Source organism: Amaranthus tricolor, chromosome 10, assembly GCF_026212465.1.
Source record: "Amaranthus tricolor cultivar Red isolate AtriRed21 chromosome 10, ASM2621246v1, whole genome shotgun sequence".
NCBI lineage: Eukaryota > Viridiplantae > Streptophyta > Magnoliopsida > Caryophyllales > Amaranthaceae > Amaranthus > Amaranthus tricolor.
In genome coordinates this window covers 18,422,285-18,437,200 of record NC_080056.1, presented here as the reverse complement: position 1 = coordinate 18,437,200, position 14,916 = coordinate 18,422,285, and the positions used below count along the sequence as shown (strand labels likewise).

Sequence of the window (14,916 nt, the reverse complement as noted above, 5' to 3'; positions counted from 1 at the left end):
CTAGATCTAGTACATGTGGCTTATTAGGATTATATACATTTAATTTGCGAAATATGAAATACATCATGAACTTTCTCTAACTTACTTGCAACGTAAGTTTATAGAAAAATTTCACTCTGACTTCATACGATTCTATAAACCTCGAGCTCAACTTATCGTTCTTGTTAAGTCTTATAATTAGTTTCATCAGTGAAGCCATCAATAGCACATATTATCCCACATCAAAATTCATATGGTCTTCTCTTGAGTTCTGCATTTAAATTTTGTTGACATTGGGCTGCCATAAGCTTTCACGAATCATTTTCATTAGTTTGATAATATCTAATAACATAGTCGATCTAAAATGATGGACTAATTATTATCCCACTATACAGGGCTGCGACATCAACAACCATATAAAGCCTCAAAGGATTTCATTTGAACATTGCTTACGCCGCAATGTATGAAACATATGGAAATCAAGAAACACTTATTTCCCCCTCTCTTTTGCATTATTATATCATAAAATAATGTTTTCTCGAGTCCTCTAAAACCTAATAAATAATTATAAAGTTTAGTTCGATTTACTTTCCCATCAAGACAGATTCCTCGATCCAAAGTCTCTTTTATCTTGTTCATGAAACATTGTTACTTGTTTAATCATATCCTTAAGCAAATGTGATAAAAGTGTCAAATTTAATCAAGTCATCCGGCCCTCTAGGTTTCACACTAAAAGAACGGATCTAATAATTTCATAAAACACTAAAATATAACAATTTCTACCATTCATGTCATGATAGTAATTCTTGTAACTGACCTCATGCCTTTTGACTTCCCTCACACCTTTACTATGCAACATTGAATCAATTTTGATCCATCATAATTGTATATATTACCAAATTATTGAAAGTCAACTCAATGACTCATAATCGCCATGTTTACCCGATATCATTGGTAGACAACTCATTTAAATTTCATTAATTCTTTTATTTTAATTATAATTTTTTTAACATAACTAACGTCACATAACACTACTTTCTTTTCTCTTACAAAGTAATGTGGGACCTAAACTTCAAATCCTCTTCTTCTCGAATATTGGTTACGTTTCACTATTTTCGTACTGTTACCTCCTTCACTTCAGCTCGTCTATCAAATTTTGATTTTCATGACATTTCCAATTGCCTTATTGAAAATACATAAACTTGCCAATTTAGTCGTATTTCTTCTTTAATCATTATATCGTCCACCTTGTCATATATACTTCCATTCTACTCTATACATAAGATAAAGTATCTTGTTAATACATAATAATAAGATATCTAGCCCATTGATGTTGTATTAACTAATACAACACCTTAGATCTTTCTTATTCTTAGAAAACTCTTTATTACTAATAACCTCTTTTAATTTGATATGTGCAAGGATATTGTTCTTTACTATAAACTCTCAGTAATCATTCACTCCCTACTAATTACTCTTAAAATGTCAATGAACTTTAAAACAATCACAATTCACATTTCAATACCCGAAACTCTATATCTCAAACATGACATATATAATGTGACAACTCTAACTCAACTATCTCTTCACCCTTTGAGAATGACATCACCCTTACATTAAATTCTACATAACCTTTAAATACATTTGAGTTCCACAAGTCTTGCCTTTTAATTTTCACTCAATCTTTACTTCAGAAATGGTTTAACCATAAGTCATAAGTAAAGAAACATATATGTCATCAAACTCTAAGTCTTAACCAAATAAATCACGATTATCTCCTAACGCAATGACTATGGTATATTACATGAACTCGAAATGCTATGTCCTAATGTCAGTCTTAGTGGCGATGTCCTAATGTCAGTCTTAGTGGCGACTTCATCTAGAATCGAACATGTATTGAAATATCGCTTCATATTAATTTTTTTTTATTATTATTGATTACATGTATTTAATCTTGATTAGCGATAGAAAAAAATCTTTTCACTACAACCCATTTTAAAAACTTCTTAGGACTTCATTTATCTTTTCGGAACTTTCATTACCCAACTCTAGAATTCATATATTTTTGTTTTCACTGTTCGTGCGAATCACTTTTTTTTTAGCTTACCACAAAGTAATCTTCATGTCTTCCCACAACTAGGAGAACCTGCTAATAAAGTTTTCTCTCTTGATACCAAAAAAGAAAAAGAATCAAGTCTTTTTGGGTAAAGATTCAAATATCGTAACTAAAGGACTACTTCAATATTTCATCCGAAGCAAGTATTATTTTGGAAAAAATTTCTACTTAACAAACACTATAATTGACGTCAAAGAACCTTTGCGGTATGTAATTCCATACTAAAGTAGAGGGAATAAACTCGATCTAGTAGTTGATAAATACATCAACATCATCATTAAGAATTATCTTTATTCTCAATTTATTCATAAAGTCTCACAACATAATATGCTTGACTTGGAACTATCAAATATAATATCACCCAATTAGTTTAATTGCTATCACGAAAACATCAAACTCCATCATTGTATGATTTTGAAAACATAAATTGATAAACATAATCATGTTACACTAAAACTCAACATTAATGTAACTAAAGTCAATTTCTAATATCAATAACCTCAATCTAACTAATTCGAAACTTGAATAGACATAGCACGCACAGAAATTTCTAAATTCCTACTGAAAGTACACAACCCCTATGATCAACATTAACTAGATCAATATCATAAATGTTTTACAACACCCAGAATTTTAAAACTACATTCACGAAATTACTAATTGATCATACCAAAAGGTAACATCATCTTACATTCAAACACTATTAAGAGTCTCTTTTAACTTCAATGCATTACATTTTAACGAATCTTTTATAACATGTGACATGTCCTTAGATCCCAGTTGAACTCGACCTTCTCTATAGTTATAACCTAATCACACCATTATCTTTAAATATAAAACTATTTTATAAGTTTGAATTTATTCATAACTACGTGTAACTTTTTATCATATTATATCTCTTGTTCTTATTCTTATTTAAAACACTTATACTCTTGCTTGTACGACTACTGGCCCTAACAGTGTCATTACTATAACCTCAATTATTAATTAAAAGGTTTCATACAATAATGCAAAATATATTGATGTTATACTTCTACAAGCATATTAGACACATTTTACAAGATCATTTCATATTTAGCCTTAAAAAGTCCAACACTTAAATAGAAATTGAAAATTGCATCAATTTACATTTTCCTTGTAACTTTAGCAATTTATAACTTAGTCAAAAATCACCAATTGGTATCATCACCAGAACAAAAGTAATCAAAAAGAATTTCATTATCATTTGATTAACTAGGAAATAACTTCAAGACTAAGATGAACTAATAAGCTTGTCTAAATAAAATTTAAATAAACTACTAAAGAGTGAAAGTAGAGCGCATAATCAGCCAATATTATACACATACTAATTTATGTTACGAAAAATACACACACACATATGTATATGTATCCAAGCATATAAAGCTAAGGTTATATAAGCATCAACCCTAATGAAAGTACAAGATGCCACAAACTAGCTAAGGTTTCAAATATCATCTTTTATATTTGTATAGCAATAGCTTATATATAACACATAATTGCAATAATTGCTTTAAGATTTTCATACATGTTCAAAACTACTACTATAAAATGTCAATTGTTATGTCACAGCCATATCAATAACATAATCATAGAGAATAACCGCAAAGATCGTACTTATAGGCATATAATTACATATGCAATAATAATCAATATGCATGCACATGTAAAATGCACTTAACCCAAGTCTACCCATACTCTGAAAATAGTTTAACTACAAAAAGGATCATTAAAGAAACATGAAGCGTTTGAAATAGGAATCACTGGCTCTGTAGTTGTTTCTCTATGAAAGACCTTGGAGAGGCTTAGTACTTTTGGGGCATCTAAATCTATAGAGATAGATCAAAATGGATAATTAGGCTTAGTTAAAGGACTTATATTAATAAGGTCCTAGATAGGTTTAATATGGAAAACTCTAAGAAGGGTTTTTTTTCCATGTCTCATGGCATGTCTCTTAGCAAGAAGTAGTGTCCATTAACACCTAATGAGTCGGAGAAGATGAGTAGGATTCCATACGCTTCAGCAATTGGATATATCATGTATGTGATATGTACCCGACCAGATGTTTTGTGTTCTTTGAGCATGATGAACATATACCAATCGTGCCTTGGTAATGATCATTGGACGACGATCAAGAATCTTAAAGTACCGTAACAGGATTAAGGATAAGTTCTTGGTTTTGGAGGTGTGTTTGAATTATGTGTAAAGGTTACACAATTGCTAGCTTTCTTACAAATGAGGTTGTTTGTGATTATTATCTAGTTACTTCTTTAATCTGAAGGAAAGTGATGTTCTTTGGAAGAGTTTCAACTAAACTATAGAATATTCGACAATATAGTTGATGTTAAGTAAACTAGTAGTGTAAAATTTTATTAGGTAATTATACTTGTTAACTAAACCATTATCTCAACAAAACCATGAGATGCATTTAGTTGGGGATGGACATCAAATCTATTATGATATAGTTCTGATGTCAGTTATATGTATGAAATACATATATAAATTATGTTACATTTGTGGTGCTCTTCAATATAATATAAGATTCATGATTATCTTTTAAAGTATTGTACTTATTCATTTAATAATGGTTTAGAATTGAATAAAGTCCAAACTATAATCTATAAAGTCTATATAGATTGTTAGATGTGATCTGACAAATGAACCATGTAATGTAAACTAGAGAACTTAGATTATTTTAAGTCCATAGCTAGGTAATTGAGTTGGAGTCAATTACCTGAAATGGTTAGAATGTTGTTGGTTGATGATCGCGTTCATAGATCATAGAGACATTGGATGTATTGTCAATCACATTGGTTGAAGTTGAGTATCTTTATTTGGACATGACCCATTTTGAGTATTCTTTAAGAACATTAGCGTCATAAGAATATCTCAAATTGGCTTATAAATAGAATCCTAAGACCCGAGTTTCTCGATGACTTCGTGTGTGAGAATTATTGTTCTTTGATGCAGTCAAAAGTCATGCCGTAAAAGAGATATAAGGGTTGTACTTAGGAATTTTATGAATCACATAGCAAATAGAGGAGGGATGAGATGGCATTGTCATACCCTTTTGGGGTTATTAGTCTCAGGCCACTCGGAGAGTTGGAACGGTAAAATGAATGGCCATGCTTAAATGAATTATGAAGATAATTATTTTTTTTTAGTTCTCTCATGAGTTCGAGGAATATGATCAGACCTAACAACGATGATAGTTGTTTTTAACTTATGTTTGATTGAGAATTAAGTTGATAAAGGATTTGAGATTCACAACTTGTTGGAGCAAGTGGGAGTTAGTGGGAGGAGTCCTATAACTCTAGTAAACTTGTTTCTTGAACAAGTGGGAGATTGTTAGAAATGTTCAATAACTCATGTGAATATTTTATAAGTCGTTTGATGTGTTTGAGTGAGTATACAACGAGATGTTAATTTAGTTTACATTGTGTAACATTTATGTTTTACTAGAGACCAATAAACGTCATAAGACTATTATTTGATACTTTTTCAACTTTAATGTCACTAATCATACTGGGTCACACTGTATCAATGTGTGAGACCATTTTGTGTCTTTGGACCTACATTAGTCTAAATTCATGTAGCTAATCTAATTGGACTAGATAGTAGTCAATTATTTATTTAAATATAATGGTTATATTTAGGGATGCAGGCAGGGCAGGTCTAATAGGAGACCCGCCCCATCCCCGCCCCGATGGGGCGGGGATGGGTCCCGGTTTGATGGGTCATGGGGCGGGTACGGGTATAAAAATCATACCCACCGCGGGGATGGGGATGGGGATGGGTTTTAGGTGATACCCGCCCCATCCCCGCCTCAAGATATGTACAAATTTTGGGAAACCCTAAATTTATTTTCAAAATTCTTTTTTTCAAATTTTGGGAAACCCCAGTTTATTTAAGACTTTGGATGTGTGTTTGTTTGAGACTTTGGAGTTTGGATATGTATTATGGGTTTTAAGGCTCAAATGATTGAATATAAATATGTGGCACAGATGGGTATTAAGCGGGGATTTGACGGGTGGTGAGGTGGGAAAAATGGGTATTAGACGGGGATGGATACCCAGATGGGTGGTGGGGCGGGGATGATTTTAGGTACAAACCCATCGGGGAGGGGACGGGGAAAAAAATTATACCCGCCGCGGGGATGGGGACGGGGACGGGGACGGGGATGGGTATTGTATTAACAGATGGGAATGAGGATGAGAATTTCAATCCCCGCCCCGTTCCGCCCCGTTTGCATCCCTAGTTATATTAAATTGTGTAACCTCTAATTTAATGAGTAATTAGAATGATATTCTTAAGAAGATGAAAGGTATGACTTTATGGGTTTTATTAAATAGCCTTGATAAGGGATGTTTATGAGTTGTACATAGTCATGCAATTCGATTTATTTGTAACACTCCGGCCCCTCGGACCGCTGGTGATTAGTCATAGAGACTGTAGACTGTTCCCACAAACCAACACAAGTCTTTCCAACGCACTTTGGCCTCACTCGTGCGCACCCGGGAAAACTTCCCAGGAGGTCACCCATCCTAAGATTGCTCTCCACCAAGCACGCTTAACTGTGGAGTTCTTAGCAAATGGGCTCCCTAGAAAAGAAGATGCACCTTGTTGATATGAGTAATCTATCAATCCTTTTCAAGCTAAATCTGGGGTATTACACTCATCCCCACTTAAGAATACAACGTCCTCATTGGACCGTAACTTCAGGATCTTTTCCCCCGCTAGGTGTACTGAACACTATCAGCCACGGTTGCAGGGTTGCTTTGATACCATTTGTAACACTCCGGCCCCTCGGACCGCTGGTGACTACTCATAGAGACTGTAGACTGTTCCCACAAACCAACACAAGTCTTTCCAACGCACTTTGGCCTCACTCGTGCGCACCCGGGAAAACTTCCCAGGAGGTCACCCATGCTAAGATTGCTCTCCACCAAGCACGCTTAACTGTGGAGTTCTTAGCAAATGGGCGCCCTAGAAAAGAAGATGCACCTTGTTGATATGAGTAGTCTATCAATCCTTTTTCAAGCTAAATCTGGGGTATTACAGTTATCCCCACTTAAGAATACAACGTCTTCGTTGGACCGTAACTTCAGGATCTTTTCCCCCGCTAGGTGCACTGAACACTATCCCCCGCTAGTTTTTGATAGGCAATCTGAGGTATTACAGTAACGTCTAATTGGTAGGATGATATCTAGCTTATTCTACTGAAAAGCATAGTCATAAGTTTTCTTTACAAAGCCTAATTCTTTCGAGACCAAAGAAATATTTAGCACGTGTCTATCAAAATTTAGATAAACAAAAGTGAGGTTAAATAAAATAGTTGTTTACATACAAAATTAGTTTAAGAAATGTTCTTAAACAATGTACTAGTATACGGGGTTTTACATGCATTATTGGTAGACTTCACTAGAGGAATTTTATTTGTGGTTCATATCTCGTTATTATATTTTGCTAGTGGATTCACGCTACAAAGGTTTAATTTCTCTTCTCGATATGTACTTATTTCATTTCATGTAAATAAAAAAAGGTTTTAGTTTTTGCATGCTAAAAGTTAACAATACTAGAACGCTACATAGTATTCGAGTACAAGGGACGACTCTTTTTGATAGGCAATTTACTATTTGCGGGACTATTTCAAAATACAACATTGGTGTATTAAAAGCTTAAACATCTTTCGCGATGTCTCTTTAAATACGAACATAAGTTTTAGTATGTCTCTTGAAGCACACAACTTTTATTGTGATGTATTTAGCCATCATCTTTTTATATTGAAAACATATATACTTTTGTACATACAACCTTATTTGAATTTGTTTAATTTACCATATGGCATAAATATGCTTTTCTTGCACATCCATCACAACAAATCATAATTTAAAACATTCCCCCCACAGAATAAACATGCTTTGGTAAAACATTATCGTAACTTTTCACACGGGATTAACCATACTTGTTTAGAATTCATAATATGTACTTCATGTATAATACATGTTTTATATTGGCATCACTTTAAAGAACGAAAAAAAAAAAATATATGTTTCAATTCTTAATTAAAATTCTTGAAAGTATTTTGAAAAGTGATTTTATGAAAAATAACGTTTTCTCAAACACTTTGTAATTTATCAATAATTTAAACAACAATTTAAATAAATAAATAAAATAATCCTTCAACAAATCCATTATTTCTAAGTCATTATAAGGGCCATTTTATAAGATTCTAAAATTTTTTTAATAAATCAAATTATAATTTATAGCTACTAAAATAAATAAATAATATTATTAATAAAATTTTAAACTTAAAAATTATAAATTAATTTTGTTAAGTTATTTTACACCATGTAGCAGAAGGTTAATGATAACAACTAAATTTAATGTTAAGATTTAACAGCTCCTAAATTTTACTTACCGAATTAGTCTTTTTTTTTAATAATAAACACTTTTTAATAAATTTCGTCATATCATATTAGATTAATATTAAATTTTAGAAAATTTTCTATGGTTGCAGAAGTCATATTACATGATATTTAGGTGATTTTAATTGATTAAAATCGTTTATCATATTTTTAATAGTTAATATAGCCATTTTTACATATAAAACAATGAAATATATTAAAGTCTATAAATTCTCAATAAAATTAATCTAAGTATGGCAACATGTTATTATTGTCTATATATATGTCGCATAATATTTTCAAGTTCAAACAATGTCATTTAGTATTTATTTCTTGCTTTTCTCTTTTTATAATTTGAATAAACTGATTAAATTAAAAATAATGAAAAATCTTTAAAAATTTCTATTATGGCTGAAAAATATTGGAGAATTAAAACTAAGTACTTCTTAATGATTTGAATAATTTGCGAATTACTTCTTTAAAGTTTAGGTAATTTTTAAATTACAGCTTCAATGTATTTTTGTAAATTACAGCCACAAAAGTATCAAAGTCAATAGCGTTCAAACTAAATCACAGAATTTCGACAACTTAACCTAAAATTACAACCACAAAAATAGTCGTAGTTATGTGATTTGGCTTGAACATTATGGAATTTTAAACATTATATATATATATATATATATATATATATATATATATATATATATATATATATATATATATATATATATATATATATATATACATATATATATATATATATATATATATATATATATATATACATATATATATATATATACATATATATATATATATACATATATATATATATATATATACATATATATATATATATATATATATATATATATATATATATATATATATACATATATATATATATATATATATATATATATATATATATATATATATATATATATATATATACATATACATACATATATATATATATACATATATATATATATATATATATATATACATATATATATATATATATATATATATATATATATATATATATATATATATATATATATATATATACATATATATACATATATATACATATATATATATATATATATATATATATATATATATATATATATATATATATATATATATATATATATATATATATATATATATATATATATAGAGAGAGAGAGAGAGAGAGAGAGAGAGAGATATTTTGTGGAAAACCACAATTTTTGAGAAAATGAAAGCCAATCAATATTATCACATTATATAGGGTACATATCACATTATATATGATACATATTTTAAATAAGGGAGTACACAAATATATTTTTATTTTATTTATATATTTTTAATATTTTTACTATTTTTTAAATTTATTTATTATATTTTTTTTATTTTTTTAATTTTGTTTATTTATTTTTTATTTCTTTTAGGAGTATTTTATTATTTTTATACTTTGTTCGTGACTGTAAACTAATTCATCAAAATATGTATTCCTTAAAAATTATATGTACCCTACAAATATAAAAATATATTTTCAAAAATACCATACTTTTTCTTTTGGATCAATATGTGTTACGAAATTGTTAGTTGCATTTTATTCATAATTTATCCCTATTGTTTGGTTCGATTTTGTTGGGATTTGATACAGCTATGCTTGTTTTATTTAGGATTTTATGCTTGGTTTGGTGTTTTGTTATTTTGTTGCATTTTAGGTAAAACTCATCTGCATACGTTGCTCACACAACTCCGGAGGCTCAAGGGAGCAAGGCTTCAATGAGCCAAGTCAAGAAAAAAGCCAAAACAAGAGCCAAAGAAGGCCATTCTAAGCCACTCGACCAAACTGGCTTGAGCCAAGCTAGCTCGAGCAGCCTTATACCTGCACTTGAGATTAGAAGCTGAACAAAGCCTTCCTAAAGGTCGCTCGACGTGGTTGAGCAATATGGCTCGGGTCGAGCGAGTTGTGGCTTGACTTCCAGTAGCTTGTTTCAATCAGCAGACAACACTTCAGGGCTACAAAGCATGCGCTCAACAAAGTCGAGCGAGATCTAGTTTCCAACTCCTGTTCAGTTATTGAAGATTCTGATGTAGTACCTGATGTTGGCTCGACCAGGTCGAGTGGGTTAGCAAGTGTCAGCGAGATGGGCGGCCAACAGCTTTTTCCATCCATTTAAATATCGTTTGAGGTCAAATCAGATTTGTTTCCTCCATTGTTGCTGCCAGGACTAAATAGACACCCTACCTTATCAATTAGGGGTGGCACCTCCCTTCTACAATCTAGGGTTGGTGGAGCAATCATGAAACCACCACCCCCACTTGCTTTGTGAAGTCTATAAATAGAGAAGAGGAAGACGAAGATCATTCTTTCAGATTTCATCCTTCAGTTCCAACAATTTTTATGTACTTTTCATAGTATAGTTCTGATTTATCCTTCAGTTCCAACAATTTTTATGTACTTTTCATCGGTGGCATCTCCCTCCTATCTATAAGTGTTTGGTTGAAAGCAAGTTGATGACCATACAAGCAAAAGATCATTAAAATTATTTTGGTATGTTTGATCATTGTTGAAAGAGATTCGTCGAATGTTGTAGTCACATGTAAACATAAAATAGAAGCATTATAAGTGGGAGTTTCAAAGAGATTACTATAAGCCTAATGTGACAAAGGAGAAAATTATTGAGAACATAACACACAAAGTAATAAAGGAGCAATGGATTAGCTTGGTTTCTTATTGGTTCTCAGAAAAAATTAAGTTATTTTTATCTAGTGTATTACATTTAAGCTTTACGTTTTTAGATTAGAACCTAACAATTATTTTGTTAGAAATTATCGACGTTACGAAAAAGAGCTCGAGGCTTGCATACTCATACGCACACTACAGGGTCAAAAAGTTATGCTCAATGGAAGACCAAATTTGTATATATGTATAGCTACTACTTCCAGTACTTCCACCACTTCCACGACACTCCTTCTTCATTGATTATCTATTGCTTTTATATAGGTTAAGTTAAATCAAAGAGAGCCTAGTGGTTTATAGATGTGGAAGCATACACATACTACAAAGAATGGTGGTTATATAAAAGGTACGTGAACTGAACAATTTATGGTATGTAAAAGTACTAAACTAAAAATAATTAAAAGTGTTATAATATAATATCTTTTACCTTTATTTGAAATTTACGTACGTATTATTATAGGATGTTGCTGAAAGTAGAGTTGAAGAACGTTTATGCAATTCAAAAAATTTTCAAGAACTGATTGAGACAGAATTCTTTAACGAATTAATACAAGAAGAAGACAAATCCAATCAATGTGTTGTTGGTTATGGTCATAGGGTTACTGGAACTCACGTATTTGGACTTGAAGCTCAATTACGAAAGAATAACATGGGTAGCTGTGATGTCACTTCAAGTGATGTAATGGGCCTTTAATCTTATATATTGTCCAGTGAGAAAAATCATGAACAAGTTATTCCCGAACTTCAAAAGAGAAATGAGGAGCTTGAAAAACAAAATGGTCAAATTCTCGCTCAACTTAATCACCTTTCTTCATTCTTAGACAAATTTGATCAAAATCCAGAGACAAGTAAGAGTAATTTTGTCATTTTGTATTTTCCATTGAATTTTCCTTGCATTATTTTCTACTACTTAGTTTCTCCATTATGATTTGCTTGCGCGCAGCTGGATGAAATGGACACGAAAATTACTTACGAGGTGCTTCGATTTTCTATTCAAGGAATGAAAATGACATGAAAGGTGTTCCCCCTCTGGCCTTGGTTAGTTGGTGTGTATTCTGTCTTTTGTTTGTGTTCGTATTTTATGTTATCTAGTGGATTCGAAAGGCTATGTTGATGGTACTTAGAATGGTTGTGTTGATGGAAAATCTTTACTCCTGCGCTCCAAATTTGGTATTGTTTAAGTCTTGATCAATGTAACCTGCTTTGTTAACTACCTTGTGAATAATGAATTGAGACAAGTCAAATATGTTCGGTTTTGGTTTGTTTTTGTATTATTTGAGTGAATACGGTATTCAGCAAACAAATTCGTTAACACTAGTCATATTGATGGATTTCTACTCTCTTTTGGGAATTGTTTCTAGTTGCTGATATATACTTTATACTCCTATTAGAGCAAGTGCAAAATTTAGAACATATCATTGTATTACTTTCAACGGAGCTTCTTATAGACGCATTAAAGCGTCCAAAAACCCTTGTATTATTTTAGTTAACTAAGCCATTTAAACCCTTAAAGACGCATAAATGCGTCTAAAAATGTATTGTATTTCAACGCAAAAATACGTCTAAAACCCTTTTAGACGTATAAAAGGGTCTAAATCTTCGTCATTTTTCAACACATAAAACCGTCGAAAACCTTTTTAGACCTTTTTATGCGTCTAAAAAAAAGGTTAAAAGTTGTTGCAAAACACATTGTAGACACGTTTAGGTATCGATAAAACAACATAATTTAGACACAATAACGGTCTAAAAATTGGCGTCTTAAAACTCCATGTTTTGTTGTTGTGCGTGTATATGGTCTTACCGTCAGATAAACTTTGCACATGAGTAAATAGTCCAACGAATGTAAATTATAAGTGTCTAAAAACTCAATAAATTTATTGTTTTAATGTCGTCTCACTAAGAAATAGTCTATGAAATATCTAATACAATTATTTTTAGTTAAAAAGTTCATTTTGGGAAAGAGTTAAGATAAAGATAAAAAACTTAAAATATAATTGCATCCGATTTAACTGTTTCCCTTATTTACAACAAATTGTCTAATATATATTAACAGGTCCAGTAGACCTGTGAAATTTAAATCCGATGTCAAAAATTCCCATAATCCAACGGAAAATTAGTGGGTCTTTGATTGTAATCCGATGATAATCTGATATGAAAATACAAGAAATAATTGAGTAAAATCCCTCGGAGAACCGAATCAGAATCCGACGAACATAACTAGAAAATGCATAGATAAAGAAAATCTTGATCATTTTACAAACCTTAAAGGAAAGTGTAAATGCATAAATATGGCATTTATCTGCACCATAATTTTATTATATTCATTCGATATAAATTTTACTTTTCATAGACTTTGAAACATATACATCAACAGAAAAAAGACAAAAGAAAAATTATACATCTAAGAAACATAATGATAATGGGTCATGTTATAATTGTACAGCAAACTTCAGTTTTTAGAAAATGAAAAGGTTCCATTTCCATCTACCTTGTAATCATCAAAGAAACAGTGTGCTCTGTTTTTGTTGTACAACTCTAACACTAAAATCTATGTATAAAATATGAAAATTATCTAGCTTATAAGCTTCCTGTTTTTAATGATAGAAGAAGAAATAATCTTAATAACAAGTCCAGGAAAAACATCGTCAGGATCATGAATATGTGGATTACGCTCTACAATATAAGGATCACCACATTTATCACTTATTGTATTTAGTGTTTCTCCTTCACCCACCACATAGATTTCATCACACGGACGATTATCAATCAAATTGGTGCTTTTCATCATGTACAAATTACTAAGTGAGCTTTGATCATAATCATCATGATAAGGATTAAAGTTGTCTTTCTTCAATGTCATGAACAAGATTAAGGCCACCATAATAATGGAACAATACCATGATGCCATGTCGATTATCGTTAGGGTCGCTCTCATATCATTTGTAGATGACGACGAAGATGATAAGGAAGAAGATGTTCTTCTTTTAGTTGGGTGTAAGTGTATGGGACTCATTTGTAAATTAATGAATGTTTTTGTAGTTTCTATGGGTTTTGAATGGTTTTTTTAAATAATGGGTTTATGTAGTAATAAGGAAGGATTATTATGATTTATGAAATGGGTTTTTGTTGTATTTTAATTTTGGTATGGATTGGCTTGAGTAGGATCGAGTGGAGTTGATTTAAATTCAATGTGTGGGGGAAGAAAAAGACTTGCATATTGCTATTTGGTAAGGAGTGGGAAGATGGGAGATGTAATGTGGCCTGCGGGCCGAGTCAGCCGACTTAATTTTTGTTTACCAAATCAAATTATGTTTCACCACGCGTCTTCTTTGTGCTACCTTGAGTTGTAAGGAAGGATTTTTGCCTTTTAGATTTTTAATTATACTCATTTTGTATTAATTGTCATTTTATATTAATTTTTTTTAGATTATTTTTATTTTTGACAATAATCTACCATTTTATTTTAATCTTATGTATTAATTTTGACTTTTTAAAAAATTTTATCCTGATAATTCATTTTATCTCTTTATTTTTAACTAATATTTTCTTTTTCTTAAAAAACCACAGTTTTTTCTACATCTAATTGAATATGTTCTACCTTATCCAATCTCACAAAGTGAAGTTAAAAACTTTCACATACTAGTAAA

General features: G+C 30.8%; 1 protein-coding gene across 1 annotated transcript; it reads right to left on the bottom strand.

Moving 5' to 3' along the window:
• Positions 1-13,550: 13,550 nt before the first annotated feature.
• On the bottom strand, positions 13,551-14,498 carry LOC130825469 (uncharacterized). The gene has a single exon (XM_057690712.1). The coding sequence runs from the start codon at positions 14,280-14,282 to the stop codon at positions 13,842-13,844; it is 441 nt and encodes a 146-aa protein (XP_057546695.1). The 5' UTR covers positions 14,283-14,498; the 3' UTR covers positions 13,551-13,841.
• Positions 14,499-14,916: the final 418 nt, after the last annotated feature.

Excerpts from the sequence above, each read along its gene's own strand:
- LOC130825469 (XM_057690712.1), bottom strand. The coding sequence starts at position 14,282 with ATGAGTCCCATACACTTACACCCAACTAAAAGAAGAACATCTTCTTCC.